This window comes from Lissotriton vulgaris, chromosome 8 (genome assembly GCF_964263255.1).
Source record: "Lissotriton vulgaris chromosome 8, aLisVul1.2, whole genome shotgun sequence".
NCBI classification, from domain to species: Eukaryota; Metazoa; Chordata; class Amphibia; order Caudata; family Salamandridae; genus Lissotriton; species Lissotriton vulgaris.
Window position 1 is genome coordinate 564,449,947 of NC_141696.1, and position 26,048 is coordinate 564,475,994.

Sequence of the window (26,048 nt, forward strand, 5' to 3'; positions counted from 1 at the left end):
TGCTCTGGTTCCATGGGCACCTTCAGGAAAGACAAGAAGACTCATGCTAGGCTTGTTCAAAGGTTGACGTAGGGGAACTTTGGAGAGTGTCTCTCTGCAGTGCCTAGTCTGTAAGTGAATCCAGCGCTACTCTCCGAAGGATGAAGTCCCAGCAAGGGCCCAGGGGCAGAGACCCGGGTGTGTGAGATTGGCTTTTGATGGGATATTCATAAGTATGAGTGCATACAAAATGATGCTGCAGCCTCATAGGTTTTTGCTTTTATTTCTCTTTACCCATGCAGCACAGCATCAGGGATGCTGTACTGCATCACTAAAAAACATTGGCGATGCTAACATGTTCAGAAGGCTAGTCCTAATGGCTGAGCCAATGCGGATTTATTCATCATTTTGTTTTTCACATATTGTTTGCAAGACAGCTCAAGCTGTCTCTGAGCATATGTACAAATAACGCACGGTGGTTTGTGCTTTTGGGGACCAGAAATTTCAACACATACTCACTCCCCCGAACCAAAAGTAATGAAGTTACTTTTCTGTGCATCCTTCAAACCATAACTTGCTCAAAAGCTTTAAGTGTCAAAACAACTCCTTGATGCAAATCAGTAAAGCATAATAGTTAAATATATTCCTTGTAGTAGAGTAGATTTGGTTAGCATTGGAATAATTATATTTACCTGTGAAGAGGAAGAATATCAAAACCATGATCATCGTGTATCCAAAGTACAAAATTGTACTGGCTGTTCCAGTAATTTGTAATTTCGAAAAGAAATAATGGACGGCATAAACAAGAAAATAAACTGCTGTAAAGCCACTGGTAAGGAACGAACGCCACTGCCAATGGTAATCCTGTAGGAGGGGGGTGGGGGAAAGAAGAAAAAAACTTTAATTAAAATAGAAAGTATTTATTTCATGATGCACTAGATGTGTTCAAATCTAGAAAAAACTTTTAAAATATGAAAAGTTATGAAAAACTGGCAATGTATTCTCTCATTCAAGCATCTCAAATCTCCCAAAATCAGTCCACCAACTGAATTAGGAGTGATTACTGTTGCCAAACTGCTTAAGAAATAGAAAATCACAATGTTAAGAGAAGGATAAACTCGCACCACTGCATCTCTAGTGTGTAAAATCTTTAGAAAATATTTCTAGGTGACAACGTTTAGCAATCATAAAGGAATGTGACCTAACATTTCATAATTTTAAACTTAAACAATTTGCAAATATTATCCTTAGTGTTTATCCCCCCCCCCCCCCCCCCCCCCCCCCAAAAAAAAACTGCATTAAAATTCAACCTGGGGGTTGTCTCCAATAAATACGTTTGACTAGACAAAATATATTGCACCCAATTAAGTTGGACTAAATGTGAACTTTACGCGAACTGTATTATAATGCTTCCCATGAGATTTAAAACTTAGAGTGGCAGTAAAGTGGTGAACAGCAGTGGATGGTTCTGATAATGAGATCTTAATTGTTAATCAGTCAACAGCAATGCAAAAGCTAGTGATGTTGAACAAGTTATTTACCTTTGGTAATGCATTATCTGGTTGAGACTATATCTAGCTGGAGATTCTGTACCTTTGAATTTCCCAGGCGCCAGACTAGATCCGGAAACTTTCGCGTGAGCGGTGCCCCTGAGCGCTGTCGGGTGGCTCCGTTCGGCTCTACGTGATGTCGCCGTTTGAGACGTTGCTGTCATCTATAAAGGTGACACCCAGGCGCGCGTGCGTCAGTTAAGTTTCACTTTTTCCACGCCAGAAGCGCAGAGCCATGAAGCGAACTGACTAGTGTGTGTCAAAACTAGGGCCCTGTAAAGGGTATTCTCCCCATGCCCTATAAGCAAGTCTGCATAGCGGGAAGGCATGGGTGGGTCTGTAAGGAATATGCAGCTAGATGTTATCTCTACCAGATATTGCGTTACTGAAGGTAAGTAACTTGTTCACCTGACAGACTTCTAGCTGCAGGTTCCTTACCTTTGAATAGATACCCATGCCATACATCCTAGTGGTGGGCTGCGGACATGCTTACTAGACTAGAAAGTCCTGCAGGGCACAAATGGGTGAAATGCCCATCCCTGCGGACCAGACTATCCAGGCAGTAGTGTTTTGCAAATGTGTGCATTGAAGCCAAAGTTGCAGCCTGGCAGATGTCCGGGACTGGCATTCCACGAGCCAAAGCCGCAGTCGCAGCCTTGCCCCTAGTGGAATGGGCTCGTAAACCTTAAGGAGGCTGCTTTCTAGCCAGGGCATTGCAGATCTTAATACAGTTACCAACCCCGCGCAAAGGTACTGCCTCGCCTTTTTTTTTTTTTCACAACCAATTTTATTGAGCAAATGAGCATCACGAATGTGGCATCTCCATACACCAAAAACACCACCACAATATCAATATAGTAATTACATAGGCAGCAAGTGATAGAGCAGACCCAGAATAGGCTCAGTATAGAAATTCCCCCGCGCCCTACCCTAACCCGCAACACTACCCCCCTCCCGCTCCAAACACCCCCCCCAACCCCCCCTACACACATGTATAGAAAGCAACATAGAGAACAAAAAAGAAGAAAATAAAAACAGGCGGGTGTAATGCCACCAGGGCTTTGCGTCTTCAGGCCAAGATTGTCTCTGCGATCAAATGTCTTCCTCCAGCTCCGCCGGGGGGTCCAAGGACAGACCACGGTAGTCGGCCCAACGCTTCCAGATTTTGTAGTGTTTGCGCGGGCATCCCCTCGCTTCAAAGATCGGCCTCTCCAGACCCATAAAATAATCCAGCCCAGCCTTCCATGCAGACAGGGGGGGAGCCCTCACTGACTTCCACGCCCGAGCCAGGTCCCGCTTAGCCACCACCAACCCCAAGAGCAACAAATGGCGCTTATAAACATTGCCTCCAATCCCTTCCATAATATGTAAAAGGCCCAGCCGGTGAGTACGGGGAAGGTCCCAGCCCAGAACCTCTGCCAGGCAACTCCACACACCCCTCCAGAACCCAGTCAGTCGGCCATACGACCACACCGTGTGTACCAGGGAGCCGGGCACCGCCCCACAGCGCAGACATTCCGAGGATGCAATCAACCCAGCCTTCCACAATCGTTCACGCGTGTAATAAGCACGATGCAAATATTTGAATTGGATTAGCCGGAGCCGGACTGCAATGGCGGTTCCACGTGGGGATTCCAGCGCCTCCCTCCAATCGTCCTCATCCAGGGGGACCACGTCTACCTCCCATGCCTCCCGAAGGGAGTGTAGGGTCGAGGAGCAGTGAATAACAAGCGTCTGGTAGATCCTAGAGACTTTCTTGTCCCCCAGGTCCCCCATAAACACTTTGGCCTCGACTGGGCTAAATTCCGGCAGGGAGTCGAGACCCGCGACGCTCGGGGCGAGGGCATGCCGCAATTGGAGGTAGCGGAAGAACTGGGACTGAGGCATTTGGAACTCTGTACGAAGCTCCTCGAAGGATTTGAGGGTGGTGCCGGATACGACCTGGCCCAGTTGTGCAATCCCGATGGCCTCCCAACCCTCAAACCCGGTCAGGGCCGCCAGCTCCGGGAGCAGACCATTATGCCAAAGCGGCGTCTCAGCTGTCAGTTTGCCCCACCATCCCATGCGATGCAGTGACTGCCTCCACACCGCAAAGACCACTCCGGTGACCGATGGCAACCCCCGGCGTAGGCGAGCGGAATAAAGAATGGTGTGGAGCGTGCGGTCACCCATGAGCAACCGTTCCAGGGCATAAGCCGGATCCCTCCTATCACCATACCACCATTCATTAAGGACAAGCAGTTGGGAAGCTTGGTAGTAGGAAAGGAGGTCCGGGGTGGCCAAGCCACCACAATATGTGGACAGAAAGCACGTCCTCAAAGCCACCCTGGCCGCACCGCCACTCCACAGGAAGCGGCCCAACACCGAATTGACCTGCCGGAACCACTCCAGGCCAATGGGGTGCGGGAAATTCTGGAGTTGGTACAGGAGCCGCGGAAGCGCCACCATCTTGAAGATGGCCGATCTACCAAAAATAGTGAGTGGCATTCTGGACCATGTCTTAACATCAGCCTGGACCCGTTCCCACACCGGCAAGACTCCACGCGCCCAGGCCACGGCCCTCGACTCTGAAAGGAAGACGCCCAGATATTTGAGGCCATCCGATGCCACTCGCAACTCCGCAGCCCAGGGGTCGGCAACCACCCCACCACCCAGCACCCACAGGGTTGATTTATTCAGGTTGAGATGAAGACCCGAGACCCCGCCAAACTCCCGCATGATCTCCAGGACCCGGGGACCCGATTGCCGCAGATCCGTGAGGAAGAGGAGGACGTCATCCGCGTACAGTGCAATTCTATCTACAAGATCCTCACTCCAGACGAAACCGCGCAACCGGGCATCTGCTCGTATCCGCGACGCCAGGGGCTCCATGGCGAGGGCGAACAGGTATGGGGACAGCGGGCAACCCTGCCGAGTACCGCGACCTATACGGAAGCGCCCAGAGGTAGCACCGGCCACTCGGACCGAGGCCGTCACGTTAGTGTAAAGGAGACGAATGTACGACAAGAAGACCGGCCCCAGGTTGAGGCGGGCCAACAGTGCGAACAGATATGCCCAGCTCACCGAATCAAAGGCTCGGTCCATGTCCGCCAGGAGGAGTGCCGCTTGTTCACTTCTAGCGCCCATGGCATCCACCGCTGCCTGCGCTCGTCGAATATTGTGCCGGGTGGCCCTGCGAGGCATGAAACCAGCCTGGTCGGGGTGGACCAGGCCAGCAATGTGAGGTAAAAGACGGTTTGCCAACGCCTTAGCCAGGACCTTTGCCTCTATGTTAAGAAGGGAAATCGGCCTGTAAGAGTCATGCCTGTCCGGCGCCCTGCCCGGCTTCAGAAATACCACTATTTCAGCATGACGCCAATCTGGTGGCAGCTCCCCCTGGGCCCGTGCCGCCTCCAGGGCGCGGCGGTAGTGGGGCCCCAACTGGACGTGAAACTTTTTGTAGAACTCGCTTGGGTAGCCACTCGGGCCTGGCGCCTTACCGGTATTTAGTTGACCTAGGGCTTCTCCGAGCTCCTCAGCCGTAAGTGGGGCGTCCAATGCGGTCCTGGTCTCATCAGGGACGGCCTGTGGCAGCAGGTCGTCAAGATATGCTGATATCCCGCCCGCTTCCAAGTGATCCCGGGGAGCGTACAGTGCCTCGTAATAACGGGCAAAGCTAGTCGCCAGCACATCCGGGTCGGTTACAACCGAGCCGTCATCTGCCGTCAGACCCGGCAACACCAGGGGCTGGAAGGTCGCCTGGCACAGCCTATGCAACATAGTACAGGACTTGTCGCCCCATTGATAGACCCTGCTACGCGTGGCGAGCCACGCCTGTCGGGCTTCCTCGTAAAGGACGGAGGCGTACAACTGTTGGGCCTGCAAGAGCTGCCTCACTATGCCTTCATCACCCCCGAGCCGGCCCCGCTGCTCCAGCCCCTCCACACGGGCCGCGGCGGTCGCAATGGCCTCTCGATGTTTCCGCCGAGCAGCCACGCACCAAGCAATGTCAATGCCCCGTATCGTGGGTTTCAGCGCCTCCCACACCACCATTGCATCCACATCCCCAACTAAATTCTCGCGCCAGAAATGATCAATCGCCTCACGCAGGTGATGCACATACTCAGGCCGCTGCAGCTGCCAAGATGACATCCGCCACCGAAACGGCTGTCTCGCGGCGGGGAGGGCCACGGCGGCCAGAACAGGGGAATGATCAGATAGGCCTCTGGGGAGGATCACCGCATCTCTGACTCGGCTCAGACAGGCACCCGGCACAAACAAATAGTCTAGTCTCGAAAAGGACCCATGCACCGCCGACACATACGTGAATTCATGCACAGCAGGATGAAAGTGTCGCCACACATCGACCCAGCCCAGGCCACTCGCAGTCGCACATAATTTGGTGGGAGCAGCAGCAGGGGGGGGATCCAACACAACAGGCACCCGCCTCAGACGATCCAGGCCCACATCCATAACCTCGTTCCAATCGCCTCCCACTATGGTCAGGGCCTCCGGAATCTCATCCCAAAGCGCGAACAGCCGCTCAGACAAGGCCCACTGTAAAGGGGGGGGGGGCGTACACGCTACCAAAAACCACCTGTTCGGTGCCCAACTGACCTCTAATGAAAATGTACCGGCCCTGGGGATCAATCCATTGCTTTTCATGCACATAGGCCACCCTGCGGTGAACCAAGATGGCCACCCCCCGCGAGCCCCTCGTGAAGCCCGCATGGTACACCTGCTGAAATCCGAACCTCTGGAGGCTAAGGGCCTTGGAGCCCAGCATATGGGTCTCCTGAAGCAGCAGCACATCCACCATCTCTCTTTTCCCCCAACGCAGCACCGCCCCACGCTTGATTTTGTCCAGGATACCCCTCACATTCCACGTCACAACACGCAGGGTCTGTTGAGGAGGCATATTCGCAGTATCAGCCATGATCAAGACAGTGTCCATTATCCAGCCCTCCGTCCCACCCTGGCGCACCCCCTGAAGTAACAAAATCAAGATCTATAGACACGTGTGGTCCCACCCTCCCAACCCAAACACTCAGTACCCCAACACCTCCCAGGCCCCCCCTAACCCAAACCTCCCCAAACTCCAACAACCAGGCAACCCCCCCCAGCACCCCACACCCCCCACCCCAATACCTCAGAAAACAGTGAAGTATCTGTTGCGGCATGGAGAGACCCGGGTCCAGAACAGAGAACCCAGGGCCCACCATACCAATGGATCCCAACACCCCCATCAGCACACACTCACCCACCCCCCACCAACACCCACTACTCGTGAGGGTCTAAGGCCCATAGAAGCCGCCACCCAAGCCCCGCAGTGGCTCGTCCCAGAGCCTCAGAGTGTCTCAGGAGCATATAAACGTGCACAAATAATGTCACATGGAACAGTCTCACCAGCCGATCCGGTCCGGCATAGGGCAACACCAACGTCCAGACCCCGCCGGGATTCAGCTGCCAGCATCCGAGTGTTCAGAGTCAGGAGCGCCGTTAGTCTGCGTCGCACTAGCGGAGGCTGAGCGTTTCTTGGATCTGGACCTCCGATGTCGTCCCCTCCGGCTAGTACGGTCCGTCCGCTCCGGCGATGATCTCTGGGACCCGCCAGGGTCCAGCCCCGGCTGGGCATGTGGCCGAAGTCGCACCGTCTCGTCGGTCCAACGAAATACCTCCTCAGGTGTATCGAAGAAGTGCGTTCGGGACTGATGTACCACCCGCAATCGGGCCGGGTACAGGAGAGAGTATTGGAGCTTCAGGCCTCGCAATTTAGCCTTAGCGGCCACAAAGGATTGTCGCTGCTGCTGAACCATTTTCGTGTAGTCTGGGAAGATCATTATGGCGTGATTTTCATAAGTAAGCGAGCCCTTGTTCCTCGCCTCCCGCAGTATGGCATCGCGGTCATGATAGTTCAGCAGCCGAGCAATGACCGGCCGCGGACGCTCCCCCTCAGGCGGCCGTTGAGTCAGGGCCCTGTGTGCCCGTTCAATCACAAAGCATGCCGACAGCGTCCCCTCAGGGACCCAGCCCTCCAGCCAGTGGGTCAGGAACCGCTCCATGCCATCTTTCTCGCACCTCTCCGGATAGCCAATAAAGCGGAGGTTATTTCTCCGTGCACGCCCTTCGGCATCCTCCACCCGGGCCGCAAGCGTCTTCTGGACACACTCCACCTCTGCCATTCTTTTCTTAAGGGCGCCGATGTCCGTTTCAGTCACCGAGATTCGTGATTCAGTCTCAGTAATCCGCGCCACTGCATTTCGGAGGTCCTGGCGAAGCAGCGTAACGTCCGCTCCCACAGCCCCAATTTTTGCATCAAGCATGTCCCGGGATTGTGTAATGGCCGCCAGGATTGCAGCGTTGTCCGGCCCTGAACCGCCACCGCCGCCGGACGCCCCGGCGCCACCACTGGGCCCGGCAAATTTGTCCATGGGGCCCTGCTTAGGCGGGCCCCCGCCACCACCCCTGGTCATGGCCTGCCTCGCCTTTTTTGGCTCCTACATAACCCACAAAGAGTTGGTCGTCCACCTGGAACTCTTTTGTGCAGTTAAGGTAAAACAACAAAGCTTTTTTTGGGTCCAGAAGTTTGAGACGCTCCTCTTCCTTAGAGGGATACTGAAAAGCAAAAAAGGTGGGCAGTGTGACCGACTGACCCATATGGAATGGGGTCACCACTTTAGGAAGGAATGAGGCACGGATGCGAAGCACCATCTTATCCAGGAAAGTCATAACATAGGGAGGCTTGTATGACAAAACCAGCAGCTCACTCCCTCTCCAGGCAGATGTTATTGCCTCTAGAAAGGCTGTCTTGAAAGTAAGCATCTGGAGGAACTATTGTGTAATGGCTCAAAGGAAGCACACATGATGAGAGAACCCGATTTAGATCCCACTTCAGCATGATCAAGGGCGCAGGGGAAAAATAAGTACAAGCCCTTTTCAGAACCTATTTAAAATAGGGGACTTAAATAAGGAGCGTTGGTCAGGCAGACGCACAAAAGTGGACAGAGCAGAAAGATAACCCTAGAGAGTGCCTAAAGCAGAGCCCTGCTGGGCATGGGTAAGAATAAAAAGAGTATTAGAGCCTGGGGCGGGGCCGCTCGCAGCTCCCGCCAGGAGGCCGGGCAGGGCCCCCGGGCAGCAGCCGGGGCCGGACGGCCTCGCCAGAGGGTGGTCGCGGCAGGGCGGCGCCTCCGCTAGGGAGCGGTCGGGGCATGGGTTGTCGGCCCCCGAGCAGCGACCAGAAGCCAGGACCCCCCCGCAGCAGCAGCGGGAGCCCCTCCGGCCGCCAAAGACTACCCCGCCAGTGGCGGCAGAGTGCGCGCCAGATCGTTTGAGATCGCCGAAATTGCCTCCACCAGGAAACAATATGTTTGTAACCCAGAATTCACAATCAAGTCCTCTACCTCAGGATATATTTTTAGCACAGAATTCTGGCAACTCAGCATTGTCTAAATCTCAAATTATAAATTCTACTGCAGTAGCTTCTCAATTGTCTGTGAACGCGCATGAGTTCTATCCCCTAGGATATGGCAGTACCTCTACAGACTATGGCGATGGATATGATAATGTTCCAGCACTCCCTTATTCTAACCTTGAAGAATATGTTCAAGACTTTCTAAATCATCTAAGTGAACAACCAGGCACTTTTGAAATGGAAATCACCCATTTTACACAACTCCTTAATAGCTGGGTCATTACAGAAGATACTTTACAGGAACTTGTTGAACTTCTCAACCAGAAGGCAACAGCTCTTCCAAATTTCTCCTACATGGGAGCCCGTTTGTGCAACTATTTGTCTCATCATCTAACCATCAATCCATCCACTGGAAACTTCAGACAGTTATTGCTAAAGAGATGCCAAACAGAATATGAAAAAAGAGATGAGGCTGCAAAAGGAGACAATGCAACTCAAAAGAGATTTCATGCATTCATTCTGTTCTTGGGGGAGCTCTATTTGAACCTTGAGGTTAAGGGAGCAAAAGGGCAGATTGCACGAGCCGAAGTCCTTCAGGGTGCTTTGTGGGATTTACTGACTGCCCTTTTTTCAAATCCAGTGGATAGTAATTTAATCTGTGCAGTAAAGTTACTAAAGTTGACTGGGTCAGTGTTGGAAGACACTTGGAAAGAAAAAGGGAAAACTAAAATGGATGAAATAATTCAAAGAATGAAAAATGTTGTGTTAGGTGCAAACTGTAGCAGAGATGTAAAACAAATGCTTTTGAAGTTAGTGGAGCTTCGGTCCAGCAATTGGGGAAGAGTTCATGCAACCTCCACATATAGCGAAGAAACACCAGACAATGATCCTAACTATTTTATGAATGAACCAACGTTTTATACATCTTATGGAGTCCCATTTACTGCAGCAGACCCAGACTATCAAGAGAAGTAGCAGGAGCTGCTTGATAGAGAAGATTTATTTTCGGAATTTGAAGAAAATGGAACAGATTTATCAGCTGGTGGAGATCTTTATTTTGACGATGATGAGATGGACCCAGGAATTGAAGAAGCATTTGAAAAATTCTGCTTGGAATCAGAGCGGAAGAGGAAACAGTGAACACTTAAAAACCTGTAAACAGGGGGGGGCGTGGCCAACTGCCGAGCATGGCGGCAGCTTGAGACGGGAGCTCCTCAAGGCTAACCGGCCCGCATCACAAATCCGTACAATAATCCGTTCCTACGCCCGCTCGAAGGAGCGACATCGACTCGGGAAACCAAGCGGCACAGCCAGATCCAGCCCCGGTGGTAATCGGCCGCCGGGAACTGCTTTATCCTGCGGCGACAAACAGCGGCCCGCACTTGCCTGGACGCACCGGCCTGGAGTGGCCAGTAAGCCCGGGCGGAAGCTCGTCCTCATCGGCGGGGGTGCAGTGGGCGCACCCGGCCACAAGCGTCCCTATCGCTGGAGGTACCGGCGCACGCCACCTGACCAGCGCCCGCCTCTGTGTGAACTGGAAGGGCGGTGGGGGCCCAGCATGACTGCAGGTATCGTCCGGAGACAGCACGGTCGCCAGTGACGGCGAAAAAATATTGGATTCCCGGGAGGCGCCATTTTGATAAGGTCAGGCGGCCAGGCGAACCATACAGGCGGCGGGGCTGCACACTCTACGCCGGGGAATTTGCTGCCCCCCCTATGCCACATATTGACCTGAATGACACTCTGATTTAGCGGGGGGCCAGTTTACGGTAGGAAAGCACCGTGTGGGACTTACAGTGGCACCCGCCCCCTGTGGCGCACTATTACTAAGGCAACCCTATCCTAACGAACTTGCACCGTCACACGGGAGGATATAGGAGCGCCCCGCAGGGTGCCTCCTGTGCAAACTACCATTTAGGCGCTACAGGGAGCGTGCAGGGAAGGACTAGACAGAGCACTGAATTGCACAGGACCGCCTTGCAGGCCGGTGCACCGATCAGCACAGCCACCAGCAACAGCTCGCCTGGACCCTGTGACGACTACACAGTACCCCTCGATCTCAGTGGGGCACGCACTTGACCGCCTGGAGACCGGAGACATCACACACCTCCTACAACGAGACCTTCTGCTCCCTCCGCCAGCGCAACAATATGGCGGGCAAAGGCACGAGGAGTACATCGACCCAAGCAAAACTGGATAAATTTGCGTACAACCAGTCTGGGCACTCCCAGGGTGGCGGCCGCCACTCTGCTGGCACAGCCCCGGAGACGGGCGGGACCCCGAAGGTGACCTTAGAGGACGTCATGAAAACCCTTACCGACGTCCAGACGACAGTGGGCTCCATTTCCTCCGAGGTGACTCTCCTCCGAGCAGACTTCAAGAAAATGGCGGAAAGAGTGTCCCAGGTGGAGGTAGTCACGAAGTCGCTCATTGAAGACACCTCGGACCTGCAAGTCGCCATGGAACGCATGGAAAGAGTCACAAAACAATTACAAGAGAAACTCGACGATCAGGAAGGGCGTTCCCGAAGAAACAACGTCCGAATCCTGGGCCTGCCGGAGTCGGAAGGTAAGGCCGCAATGGATCTATACATTGAGAACCTAATCAAAACTCAGCTAAAACCCAAGGGCCTGTCACAATTCTTCTCTGTGGAACGGGCACACCGGGTCCCGGGTGGAGCGGCTAAGTCGGGCGCTGCCCCGCGCCCGGTGCTGGCTAGACTGTTCAACTTTCGAGACAGGGACGCAATTCTGCAGGCGGCAAGGGTCTCCCCACCGGTAAAGATTCAAAACTCAACTTTGGCCTTTTTCCCGGACTACACGGCGGAGGTGGCTAGACGACGGAAATCGTTCACGGAAGTGAAGAAGGCGCTGCGAGACAAGGGCCTACCATACTCTATGCTGTTCCCCGCCAAATTGCGCATAGTGGCTGAAGGAAAAACTTGGTTTTTCGATACTCCGGAGGTAGCTAGAGAATGGCTTGATGGATGGAGACAAGTGGGGCAGCCCCAACGTCCACACAGGGAAAGGCAGCACCAGCGCAACGGAGGGCCGACAGATCATCCGTCCAACGGCCCCGCGAATGGGGGGAGACAACGGAACTTGAATCAGATCTCGAAAGGGACCCGCTTGACTCCGGACAACCTGTGCGGGGCTGATTTGATTAGACTGCAGGTGGGACAACAAATTATAGCCCTTGGGGACTTGATGTCGATGGAGCTGAGTAGGGCGGGCATTGGCCGGTGCCTGTAGGGGTCTCACCAACCCCACGAGCAAGTAAGATGAACGGGGATGGGACAAAGCACTCTGCAAAGTTGGGGAAGCGGGCGGGAGTTCGTCCGTGGTGCAGGGGAGCAGGGAGGGGGCAGGGGGGGGGGGGGGGGGGGGAGTTGTAATGTTATGGTTAACGTTCTTAGTCATCGTCACTTTAATATGGGCAGCAGAATCGCACCGAGCCATACAGTTATGGTGCCCTAACACAAGTCATTGCACATATGTCATAATCCACCTCCACAGACCAATACCCCTAGATATCTACCTGGATGGCCCGACGAGATCGAAATGTACCCGCTGAGGGCGGCCAGCCAATGACAGGGGTGCCCCCTATAAAACTGCTCACTTGGAACGTTAGAGGCCTGGGGGATAAAATTAAAAGAGGCCTGGTCATACAATCCATCAAACGCCACGGGCCTGACTTGGTGATGCTGCAAGAAACACACCTGGCCGGGTCAACGTGCAAGGCGCTCGACAGGCGGGGGTATACCATGGCGGCGCATGCCGAATTCACTACAGGGTCCAGGGGCACTGGGATACTCCTCAAAAGGAACTCCTCCTTCATGGTTCAAAGTTGTAAGACGGACGACCAGGGTCGCTTTGCGGCGCTGTCCGGCCAATGGGAAGGGAAACCCCTCAACGTGGTGTCTGTGTACATCCCCCCGGCGCTACACTCTACGGCGCTGCCGGCGCTGGGCCAGTTCCTTCTTGACCTCCCTGAAGGTGACATGATCATTGGGGGGGACTTTAATGCCATAACAGACCCCTTGTTAGACACCTTTCCCTTACGGGACCGCCGGAGGGGAACTTCCGCACTTCCTGGTTTTTTGACCGCGCTAGGCCTCACAGATGTATGGCGTCACCTGAACCCCACAGCGACTCAATACACACACTACTCGTCTACGCACGACACTCTCTCACGCATAGACTACTTTTTCTTTTTGGGGGTAGGACTGGGATCAGTAGATAAACTAGACATCCTGCCCAGGGGTATATCTGACCACTCCCCTGTGTCCCTCCATATTACGTCTAAAGACAGGAAGCGCACCAGGCTCTATCCAATTTATCCCAATTACCTCACCGTCCCCGCTATCCGGAAGAAGCTTAAAACGGCCACAGCGCACTATTTTGTAGAAAATGCAGGGACGGTTTCCTCACCAGCAATACTCTGGGAGGCATACAAGACAGTCCTGCGCGGCGCAGCTATAGCGGCTATTACAGGGCACAAGCGGGACTCGAGACAGGAACTGGCCCAGTTAGAACTGGCACTTGACACTGCGAATACCGCACACATGTCAAACCCTACCCCTGACACTACACATACGTTGCAGCTCAGACAACAGCAGCACCTGGCCCATCTCACGTCGATCACGAAAGGTCACTTGGCAAGCACAGCACACAGGATATATGATGTGGGTGACAAGGCCGGAAAGATGCTGGCCTGGTTGGACAAGCGGGGTGGCAGCAACAGAGGTATTCAGAGACTCTATACACAGGAGGGCCAGCTACTGACACACCCTGAGCAAATAGTGCGCACCCTGGCGCGCCATTATCAGGACATATACACACCGGTTAGGGCAGTCTCTGAGCAGGAGGCGTCGGCGTCACTCAACAACATCGCAATCCCCACACTCTCACAAGAGGCGCAACAAGAACTAGACACGGACTTGTCAGAAACCGAAATACAGTTGGCAATACAGTCATTGCAGTCTGGCAAAGCGCTGGGACCCAATGGGATACCCGTGGAGTGGTACAAGGCATCGGCTCCATTGTTGAGCAAACCCCTGCTGGATATGTATGTTGAGAGTATGAGCAGGGCGGAGCTCCCTTTGGATCAACGCACGGCCACTATAGTCGCCATTCCTAAGCCGGCGAAGCCGCCGACGCTATGCGCCTCCTACCGACCCATCTCTCTGCTCAACGTGGAGGCGAAAATCCTGGCGAAACTCCTGGCGAGTCGCCTGACCAAACACCTCCATACACTAATACACCCTGACCAGTCGGGATTCATGCCACATAGAAGCACGGCACTCAATCTACGTAGGGTACATGGAGTTATGGCACGTACACATCTCCTCTCCGAACAGACAGTCATTCTGTCTCTAGATGCCAAAATGGCATTTGACCTGGTGGAATGGGAGTACCTGTTTGCTGTCCTGGCGCGTATGGGCTTTGGCCCGAAATACATCGCGTGGGTGAGGCTACTATACAGCTCGCCGATGGCGCAAGTGGTGGCAAACGGCCGCATTTCGCCAGCCTTCCCCCTGGGCCGCGGGACAAGACAAGGGTGCCCGCTGTCACCCCTACTCTTTGCACTAGTACTGGAGCCACTGGCTATCCTGCTTAGAGCAACACCACTGTTTCGGGGCATTGTCTGGGAGGAGGGTTGGGAGGACAAAGTCTCCCTGTATGCGGACGATATGTTAATCTACATGACTAATCCCAATGAGGGTATTCCTGCACTATTGGCCCTGTGCGACGAACACGGGAAGGCATCAGGATACACCTTGAACTGGTCCAAATCTATAATCTTCGTCCTCAGGGGCCCGGAGCCATCACTGCGGGACGACTGCCCCCTGCAATTAACGACCGGCTCATTTAAATACCTGGGTATTTTCGTCACCACTAACGCGGCGGACTTCTACACCGAAAACTTGCTGCCGCCTTTGGCGCGTCTCCGTGCCGACATTAAATACTGGGCTACCCTGCCGCTCACCCTCCTGGGATAAAATGATGGCGCTCCCTAGATTTCTTTATGTGCTGGAGAACACCCCCTATGTGGTAGCCCCACGCTACTTCCAGCGAGTCGCTGCACTGGTGTCTGCTCTGCTGTGGAATAACGGCCCAGCCCGTATAGCACAGGACAAACTAGTAAAAAGCTGGTATGAAGGGGGAATTGCATTACCCAATCTTCAGTTGTACTACTGGGCGTCACAACTTAAAATAATCAATCATTGGATCCACATCCCGCGGGAAGACCCCGCTTACAAGGCAGACTGGTCACAGTTAGGAACGGACGGCATGCTCTCGGTGTTGTATACTCACCCCCAGGTTCGGAAATTGATTGGCCCGACATTACACACAGCGACCCTCTGGCACACGGCACAGGCTCGACTGGGTTGGAAGGGAAAAATCACATTGATGATGCCGTTATGGGACTCTAAATCGCTAGGGAACTTGAGATCCAGTAGGGGTTTCTCACGTTGGGACCAAATCGGTATTTCTGTGGTGGGCGACCTTTGGGACAAGGGATCGGTGGTAGAGCTCCCCCAATTACAACAGCAGTATGGTCTAGGGCCCACTGAGACGTATAGATATGTACAAATCCGACACGCACTGCTACACGCAATTCCACCTGGCACAACACTCCCGGACTCGTCCCCACTAGAAGACAGGTTACTGACAGACTTCATGGACCAGAAAGCAACCTCTCTTACATACAAAAAGCTAGTCAATAACCTCCCAGACCCCACACAGAAACTTAGGGAGAGATGGGTTGGAGAACTGGGTGACATGGACGACGCAGAATGGAATGAGGCGCTTGCATCACCAAAAGAAGTGGGTATATCGGCGAGGTTCAGGCTGGTACAGCTTAAAATTCTGCACCGCACGTACTACACCAGGACACTCCTACACAAGATTCAACGGGCGCCACACCCCTTCTGCCTGAGAGGGTGCGGGGAGGAGGGAACTCTACTCCACACACTGTGGGACTGCCCACTAATCCAAAATGTTTGGAGACAAGTCATGCGCACAGTCTCCCAGACCCTTGAGGTCTCACTTACACCTGAACCCCGTAAATGTTTGCTAAACGTTTGGGACCCTACTGACCTGAACAGGTACGAACAACTGTGGGCCACGTTGGCTATGACAGTGGCCAAGAGAGACATTGCACAAAAATGGGGTGCTCCGGAATTACCTACAGTGAATGGGTGGATTAGGAATATGGACCTTCTGATGGTGAAGGAGAGGGCGGTATACGTACTGCGGGCCAGCCCCCGAAAATGGAATAAAGTGTGGATGCCTTGGAATAAATACAGAGGGGAACCGTGCACACCCCTGCCGGAGAGTGACGACTTAGAGTCAGAGGAAGATGAGGACTAAAAGGGGGCGGACATGTATATTGCCCCAGGTTTGATGTTGGGGTGGAGTGGGAACTTGCTAATGCCATAAACTGTACGGACACTATGCAATGTGCAACAGTTAACTGTGTAGGGGTGCGACGCTATACTACGACGATGACGTTAGTTACGTTTTCAAGTTACAGAATTTCTGTTCTTACTGTTAGTTAAAAATTGGTAAAAACTGAATGCAATATCGTGAATGGGCAAATTGGGAATGGGTACAGGATGTGGTGTACTTATGATTGAAACTCTGTGCAAAATAGTTGCTCTTATTTACTGCATCTCCATAATGTGGCCTTAATCGCAAACACTGGACTATGGGTTTTTTCTATGCGTGGCTTCGATACGACTATGTACAGATATAGACCTATTAATCGTAATTGTTACTGTGAATAACTTCTCTGCCCTACTGCCAATAAAGTATTTATAAAAAAAAAAACCTGTAAACAGAATGTAGGCCTGGTGTTTAGCAGAATGTAACCCAAGGACACCTATCACAGTTTAACAAAATTAGTGATGTTCAGTTGATTCAATACTGAAGGCACAACACATAGTATATCTCTTTGCCGAGCCTACCAAAAATGTATACTTATGGTCTTGTAAGTTTAAAATTAGTATGTATATAATATAGTTTATTTTATGTACAGTTACCTGAACAGGATGTTTTCATGGCAATAAAACTTGATTTGAAAGAAGTGTGCAGTTTAAAGTAAATATGACTGATGTTTACAAAATATACACCTTGAATTTCTTAAGAGAAAAAGTTCTATAGGGTAGAAAGCAAATTCATTCTGTTATTTAAAAAAAAAGCAGAACTGGAGATTATTTGGGCATACTTATTGAATTTACTGTAACTCCTAAGGCTACAGTTTACATAGTTGTATACAATTTGAAAAAGCAGATCTTGAAACTTTAGTAATTGTTTTGTCAAAGGACAAAATCATGAAAGTTTTTGTTTTAAGATATTTTTTCAATAAAGTCCCTTTTTTAACTTAAAAAAAAAAAGAATAAAAAGAATATTAGATAGAAAACCAGAAAGAGGGTCACTAGACCTTTCTGTACAATATCTTTATTTTTTGCCAACAGCAGGCATATACCATCCTGGTGGAGGGCCGCCCGGTCGCCAAGATAACACTACATACTTCGGGAGGAACAGCAAAAGCTATCAACTGTCGCTGCTCAATCTCCATGCAAGTAGGCGGAGAGTTGTTTGGTTGGAGGACAGTCCCCTGATGCTACAACAGAAGATCCTCCTGAAGAGGTAACCTGATCGGAGGAACTGAGGCTCGTTCGAAGAACCTCTGGATATTAGACTCTCCATGCCTAGTCTGGAGCCACAAGAATGACTTGGGCCCGGTCGTTTTTGATTGTCTTGAGAACTCTGGGTAGAAGTGGACGGAAAGATGTATAGGAGGCCTGAGCTCCACTTACGGAGAAAAGCGCTGCTGAGCGATAGCTGCCTTGGAAACTTCAGAGTACAATACATCTGACATTGCAAATTCTCTTCAGCGGCGAACTGATCTAACCAAGGCTCTCCCAACTGTTGGAAAAGACCTTGCGCCACCTCCGACTAGGGACACCAATTGTGATCTGCTAAACATTGACGGCAGAGTTCGTCCGCCCTGGCGGTGGAGAACCTGTCAGGTGTGGAGGCTCCAGGGTCATGCTTTACTGTTCCAGCCATGTCCAGAGACGTAGGGCCTCTTGACAAAGGGTCCAAATCCCCACACTGCCCTGCTTGTTGCAGTACCACATGACAGTCGTATTGTCTGTGAACACTTGCACCAACTTCCCCTTGACAGAGGGGAGAAATGTTTTCAATGCTAGATGGATTGCCCAAAGCTCCAACAAGTTGATGTGGAGCCTCGACTCAGCCAGAGAACAGAGTCCTCTGATCTCCACCTCTCCTAGATGGCAGCCTTATCCCTGGTGTGACACATCCGTCACAACTGTGAAGTCTAGTTGGGGAAGGGAGAAGGTCTGCCTCTGATCCAATAGCGGTTTGTTAATCACCACTGCAGGTCTTTTGCAGTTTCCTCCGAGATCTGAACCATGTCGGAGAGATTTCCCTGATACTATGCCCACTGGAAAGTTGGGTCCCAATGCAGAGCCTGCATATGTTATCTGGCATGATTTACGAACAGGATTCAGGAGGCCAAGAGTCCCAACAGCCTCAGAGTCACTCTCACTGAAATCCAGGATAGAGGCGTAAACATCGGTATCATAACCTGAATATCCTAGACTCGCAGTTCTAGAGGATAAACCCGAAACTGCACTCTGTCCAGAAAAGCTCAGATGAAAGGGAGCATCCGAGAAGAAGTCAATTGTGACTTCAGAACGTTTATAGTGAATCCCAGCGAATGCAGTAGGTCCACCGTAGTCTAGAGGTGGGAGCCGACAGTCTGGGGCGTGGACACCTTCAACAGCCAGTCATCAAGGTAGGGGAAGACTGAAACCGCTAACCTGTGCAGATGATTTGCAACCACTACCATTACCTTGGTGAATACCGGAGGCGCGCTAGTAAGACCAAGGGGTAGCACAGTGAACTGAATGTGCTGATGGCCTACCTTGAATGTCAGTTAACGTCTGAGGGCCGGCAGAACGGGGATGTGAAAATACCCATCCAGCAAGTCCAACGCTACCAGCCAATCTCATTGTCTAGGGAAGACAAGACTACAGCCAACGTGAGCATCTTGAATTTCTTCTTAACAAAAAAAAAATAAAAAAATAGGAAGTACACTTTTTTATGGTATCAAAAAGTAGCGGAGTAACAACCACTGCCTACTACTGAAATGGACACCTTCTCTATAGCCCCTTTGGCCAGGAGAGCTGTACCTTCCTCACTGAGTAATAACCGATGATCATCCTCCAGCCGTTCTTCAGCTGGTGGTAACGGAGGAGGAAAAGACAGAAAAGGAAGATTAGCCATTCCGACTGATCTGCAAGACTCATTTGTCGGATGGTATGGACCACCAGCAGGGGAGATGATGTTGAATTCTCCCTCTAACTGAACTGGCAGTCTTCCAGAACCAAACTTGGAAGGCTTGGAGGCAGCAGCTGCTGAGGAGTGGGTGGCAGTTGACTTCTGGCTACCATTCCCACGAGGTCGGAATATACCGCGTCCACGTCCTCGCACAACTTGGGGATACTGTGCAGGACGATGATAGGAGTATGGCTAACGCAGCTGAAATACCCTTTCATTGCAATGAAAAGGGCAAAAAGCAAACTAGGACCGAAGTGTTACAGAGAGACCCAAGGACCTGGCTGTAGCCTGTCAGTACCTGAAGCGGTCCAGTGGAGAGTATGCGGTTTAAAGAGACAAGTTCCATCGATGGGCATGTCCATAATATTGGCCTGGACATACCCTGAAAAGGCAGATGTTCTCAGCCAGGTGTGGCACCTTAAATCCACTGTTAACAAAACACTCTGCCCAGCGAGCCAATTGTATCCAGACCACACTAATAGTGAACTTTGCCACATCTGTTCCATCTTTAACTGCTTGGGAGAGCACGATCCTGGCCTCCTCCAGATCAGCAGTTTCCCATAAGCCGTGCGATAAATGGCCCAATAGGCATGCTGTTTTCACAACTGCAATGCAAAGCGGGTGCAAGAAAACATCTTTTCAAGGGCATCCAACATCTTGGATTCCCTTTCCGGGGGAGCAGAAGGGAAAGCGCCATGAGATGTGGAAGCCTGAACTACCAAGTTCTCAGGGGTGGGGTGTTAACTGAGGAAGCTTGGATCACCCAGTCCAGTGTGCTATTGTCCTGTTCATAGGTGCTTCTGTGCTAGACTTGGACGATGTGCCTAGAAGGACATCTGAAAGTGCCTCACTGAAGGTCAAAAGGGTTCAGACAAGGAAGCCCTAGGTTGAAAGACTCCTGTCAAGATATAAGTCTTGACCTGCACCGACGGCAGTTCAATGTCAAGGATGTCTGCGGCCCTCTTCACCACCATAGTATAAGAGGCCCCTCCTCCGAAGCCACAGTTGGCGGAGAGAGCATATCAGCATCTGGTGAGGTGTCAAGGCCACTGGCCTCTCAAACCTCCTCCCAACAGTCCAATTCCTCACAAGGAGGGTCCAAATGATGTTCTAAAGGGTCCAGAGATCTCTAAAATTCTTCTCCCATGCCTGAAACCTCTTCAAAATGAAGAGGAAACAACACAGAACCTCTAGACTCTGTAGTCTACGTTGACTGACATCGATCCGACTCAGAGTCGTTGGGTATCAGAATGGGGCTGGCGCCTGGAGCGCCAACTTCGGAACCAGTGCCGGGAAAGGTGGCGTTGGCCGACGATGTAGAGCCTGATGGAGTCTACTCGGACCCCGCGGGCCGAAGGTGCTCCAGAGTTGTTGACCTCCTCAAATATGCTGCACATGGCCTAGTTATATTCTTTAATCTGAGCGGGGGTCGCTTCAGCTCCGGAAATGGGGGGGGGAGGCGCAGAGTGGGACCCCAGCAACGATTCCGTAGAACTGTGCCTGGAGCGCCGATGTTCACCACCCGTCTCGTCGATGGATGACAGACGTGGTTAAGTCGAAGTCTGTTTGGACATCATCTTCTTATGCCTCTTCCCCCAAATGTCCTGAAGACCCAGAGTGCGACAAAGAGGACTTTGGGTTCCTGAAGCAGTCCTGCGACCTTCTCTTTCTCTATCGGGGCCAGAACCTCCGAGGAGTTGCGCTCAATGGCATTGACTGCCAGGCCGCAAGCAGCTTCAGGGACATCTCCCTCAAATCCTTCAGCACAATGGCCAGCAGTCCGAGCAGGATTTTGAGTGGTGGTCGCCCCAGAGATAACATAAGCAAACAAGATGGGGGTCGGTAACAGACATGATGCAGTGACAAGTGCCACACGACTTGAAACCTACCCGTCTAAAGGACACCTTCTCGACACAAGAAAATATTTCTCCAAAAAACGTTGAAAGAAAGTGTTAAAAATAGACAGAGGGGTAGCTATTCTTTGGATCAGCCATACCTGGAGCAGAAAGAAAAGAACTGAAGTACATGTGCCTGGGTGGCACCTGTATAGGTGACTGTGACGTTACAAACATTGCCAGCAAGGTCAAGCAGAGCTGAAAGGAGCCACCTGATGGCACGCAGTAGTACTGCTCACGCATAAGTTTCTGGATTCAGTCTGACACATGGAAAATTCAAAGGTAAGGAATCTGAAGCTAGAAGTCTCCATCAGATACCTAGGATTTAGAAGAAAGATGAGGAAGAGAAGCGCCACTTGCACAAGAGGAGGAATCCCCATCAAAACACTTCACTGACAAGAAAACAGTTTGAAACTTTAGAGGAGAGGGATCTTCATTGGCTATCACCTGCTAGAGAATGTAGGTCTGAAATTTCGTGAAGAATACAAGGGAAGAAGCCAATATCTTTGAACATCATCTGATGAAGCCATGATGGAAGCGCACAGAAACACCCCAGCAATTATGAAAAGAACAGAATGGCTCATGGCCAGTCGTCCTAGCAATACCACAACACTGCAGACACGAACACATCACACCAGTATGGAACCTGCCAGTAGGTGAGGATTTCATCAGATATTCAAATCATCAGTTGCAGAATGGGGCCAGCCACAAAGAAAAAAACCCTAAGGCACCCATAAAATACCCATCTCCGGAGGGGTACCAGACTAAAGTATAAGCAGTAAAAAATATAACAAGGATCCCAAGGGAGTTCTGATAAACACCAAGGGAGCATGCAGTGGATATAAATGTAACAGCAGGAAAGCCATAAAGTTGCAGAACCCAAAGCTACAATTTTTGGGTCCAAAGAAAGACATATGAATTAGAAGTGGACATCACAACCCAGCAACTACCGCTCCAGCTTTCCTCAAGGAGAGAATGCATAAATGGTGGCTGGAGGAGGTCCATAATGTCAATCAGAAACAGACGATTTGTTGTGTGTTTATATAGGAACCATAATCAATATTACCATTCTATGCCCTTACATGACTATAATCGATAATATTCATATAACTGCATAAGGATCAGATCCATAATTTAGTAAATCGCCCTTGCAGTCCAAAGCACGGCAAAAGCTACTTCCTTAGTTTCCTAGAAAGCACAACGAGTTCTTTCAACATACCAAACCTCTAGCAACCTGGGAAATCCTCATTAGCTTTGTTTTGATTTGTAATAGAACTCCTGCAAGCACTGTAAGAACGGCCAGTTCTTAGTGACATCTTTATTGACGTCTTATGACCAACCTTACATCAAACCCGGCACCTTTCAGGTATAAATATGCCAACGCTGCCTTAAGCAAACACACGGTGGTGAATTCTGGAGCAGAACAGCTGTCCCCTTGCAGAGAGCCCAGCAGACGCGATAAGCCCACGGACGCTGCCCCTCCTCTTTGACGCGCTGAGAAAGACGCTGTCTTTTCTCCTGCCGAGAAAATCCAGCTCCGGCGTTTCCAGCCTACCCTTGCGGGTGACTGGGATATCTGGTCCTGAGCGGGAGATACCAGACCTCCTACATTCTATTCCAAAGGTACGGTGCTGATTAAACCCTTCGAGAGAATTCTTGGATCAGACTCTTGGCAAAACCAACTTAACTTAAACTGCTACTTACTTACTCCCTCCCACGTATTAGGCTTAGGTCAGGTACACTGGGGTAGGCGTAGTTAGAAGCACCAGTTGAGGTCGTTAGCCAATGTATATATGAATGTATATATTGTATATATTTTATTCATTTTAAGTATCTTATGGCTAAGAAACCATATCAATGCTTTTACAGTATTATTTCATAATACTCCTTTTACTGTACGTAATTTACTTTATATTAAGTATTGCAATTGTGGCAATCCATTTCTCTTGCATGAGAAGGAAGACTGTTCAATAAATCATACCCTTTATTGAAAACGCCCGTCTCTCTCTCCTCTCTGCACTCTGGTGAAACTAAGAACGCACGTCTGACTGAGTGAAATATTTGTCTGTTGTTTTCACACGACTCTAGAGATTGACTTTTATTCTGAGGGAGCAAAGTTGTCATGTTTATGCGGTTGTCGGAAGCTGAATCACTTCTTGTCTGAGTCAGGGAAGCTGATCACTTCCTATTCAGTCAAGAAAGTTTCCAGTGACCTCTGAGCTAGCTGGTGCAAACCTAAATTAAGTCTAACATAGTCAGTAGAGACCTAGAAGACCTCAGTCCTACGTCTAAACTGCTGTTTATGTTATTCCAATGCGCAGGGCCTATAGGGAAAATAGGAACTACACTACATGGCGCCCAACGTTTGGTAAGGCGTTAAAAATAACGCAAGACGTTAGAGTAACTCAGTAGTGCTTTTTCACACAGACCCTTTCTCCCGTAAATACTCTAATAGACGTCTGGAGTGGTTGAAAGGTTAAAATCCGCCGGAACTTAGTAAGAAGAGATTCCTATGTAGAGTTTCTGGTTTAGTCAACGTTGAAGGATACAGTGTTCCAAAAGATTGTGCACCTAATCTTTTGTCTCCTTGAAACTTGATCTGCAACAAAAAACCTTTCTGACTGCAACATGCCAGATAGTGAAGATGAAAGGGAAGCAGCTAGATTAGCAGCCCGACTATTAGAGGATGACACAAGTCTCCTACAGAATGACCGGGATGCTATCCTCATTCCGGTCAACATAAGAAAAACTATAACTTTAAAACTTATAGAAAATGTACTGACAGCACGAGGTGGTACAGTCATTTTCGTGATAGAGGCACACGAATATCGGCAGACAGAGGTATTCTATTCATGGATAAACTTTCCAGCGGCAAACGCTACAACACACGAATTCCACTATTACAAAATAGAGGAACCTCCGGAAGAATACACTCCTTTCGAGGAGATTGAAATTCCATTAAAATACCAAGAGCACCTGCTCTGGTTTAAAGGCGCCCTAAAACATAATGATCACATCCCCAGGCTCGGTGAACTAGGTAGACCAGGAGCAACGTGGCCGGTTCTAGCCAGCTACACACCACATCCAGATATTGAAAAAATGTCAAAAGAAGAACTTTTAGCACAGCTAAAGTTATTAATTAAAATACCCAGACAGTTAGTCCAATATGTAATGTGGACTGTAATAGTCCAACCAGCTGTTAATATTCCACAGCTGACCCCTCATCAGGGGAACACAAATAAAATCACACCACAGAACATACAATCATGTCTTGGTAAAACACCCGCAAAACGGGAACAGATTCCATTCTGGCTAGCACAAAAAATAACTCAGATAGAGGCAGTATTCCCAAATACTACCCCTAGCAAGAAACACAGAATTCTGACCATCTGCCTTCCAATGGGGGTCACACCACATGTGGAGGACTGTGACACTTGGGGTACAGTCACTGCTTCCATTTACACAAAAACAGATGGTGTTCCGTCTCTGGCGGTAATACCAGATGTACTAAGACAGATTCAAAATGAATACGGTCCAGAACCTGCTTTAACTCTTGGTATGAAATTACTGAAAGACTTCAAGCAGGTCTCGGCTATATTATTAGCCAACATAAAAGGAGAAGCAGCATCTGTGGCGATCCGCCAAAAATTGAAAGAAACAGATATAACAGATCAACCAATTGAGCTTGCCAGAATCATGGAAAAATCCTATGAAGAACTAGGTAGGGATAGTTTGGGTGGTAAACCGGTAAAACCCCAACTACTTGAAAATCCTGAAAAAATATTTATTAAAAATAATCAAAATACTCCAAAAAAGAGCTGGGATGGAAATAAACAATCCAGTCCAAAAGAAAAAAGATTCCAGTCCAGAGGAAGGTCTCCTCGGCGGAGGGAAAGAACTCCGAACCGAGAACACCAGTCCCCCCAGAGGGAGCCCTCTGAGAAAAGATATAACCTTAGAAATAGGGATAACTTGAAAAAGCCTGATAGGTATCAAAGTAATGATACACGTCCCTCTCGATCTTTTTCGCAGAAATCGGAAAGAAGAGGACGGTCAGAACCAAGGGAAGAGCACACCAAGTCCAAAGACAAGAAACCTGCTCAAAGTAAAAAATTACAATTTCCAAGAAAGAAGGTAGCCAGTATTAGAGTAATCGAACATGCCGGGAATACTGAGGACACAGCTGGAAAACGGAGAGTGGGCACAGACAATGCTAGACAGCGCAGCAGAAATCAGCATAGCTCGCAAGATCCTGATGAATCATCTGGAGACAGTGGACATGAATGAATACATTCAAGTGGAAACTGCAGATACCAGAGTTAGCGAACCTCATAAGATATACAAAATAACACTGCGTATAGAGGGAGATAAGACTAGGAAAATAAGGGGTCTGTTTTGGGATAACCTCTCAAAAGGCTAGGACATCTTATTAGCTGAAAAAGACTGGCCACCAGAGTTTGTCAGGGAGTGCCCTCATGGCGAAGAAAGGATTATGCCTGCCTTCTCAAATCATATTCCAATTTACACTAAATATATATATGCAAGGAAATGGGCAGTAGCTCAAGCACCTGCATTATATAAGAATCATGTAGGATGGGATGAGGACTCTCCTCCTCACAAAATCCAGTTAAAATGAATTCATCTCAGTCACAGGTGATCATTCAGGGGTATTTCAGCCCATTGTTTTTCACCCACCATGCCACTCTTGACAAAGGCCAGTCTTATGCAAATCGGTACGGAGCCTGCTACCTGGGAGAAACTTCCACCCCAAAGCACAAGTTACTTACCTTCGGTAACGATATATCTGTAAGAAACAGTAGTTAGTGTTAGATTCCTTACCTTAGAATATCCC

The 26,048-nt window shown here is 50.2% G+C and overlaps 1 protein-coding gene and 1 pseudogene across 2 annotated transcripts in view; one reads left to right on the forward strand and one right to left on the reverse strand.

Moving 5' to 3' along the window:
* The window catches only part of TM9SF2 (transmembrane 9 superfamily member 2), a 395,116-nt gene that overhangs the window by 26,150 nt on the left and 342,918 nt on the right, over nucleotides 1-26,048 (reverse strand). The window contains exon 16 of the mRNA XM_086934380.1: nucleotides 672-843. Coding sequence (XP_086790506.1) covers nucleotides 672-843 — 172 coding nt within the window. The remainder of the gene's footprint in view (nucleotides 1-671; nucleotides 844-26,048) is intronic.
* LOC147697721 (polyadenylate-binding protein-interacting protein 1 pseudogene) lies at nucleotides 8,771-16,892 on the forward strand (annotated as a pseudogene). Its single transcript, XR_015299298.1, has 2 exons — nucleotides 8,771-10,074; nucleotides 16,759-16,892. The product of XR_015299298.1 is annotated as a polyadenylate-binding protein-interacting protein 1 pseudogene (transcript).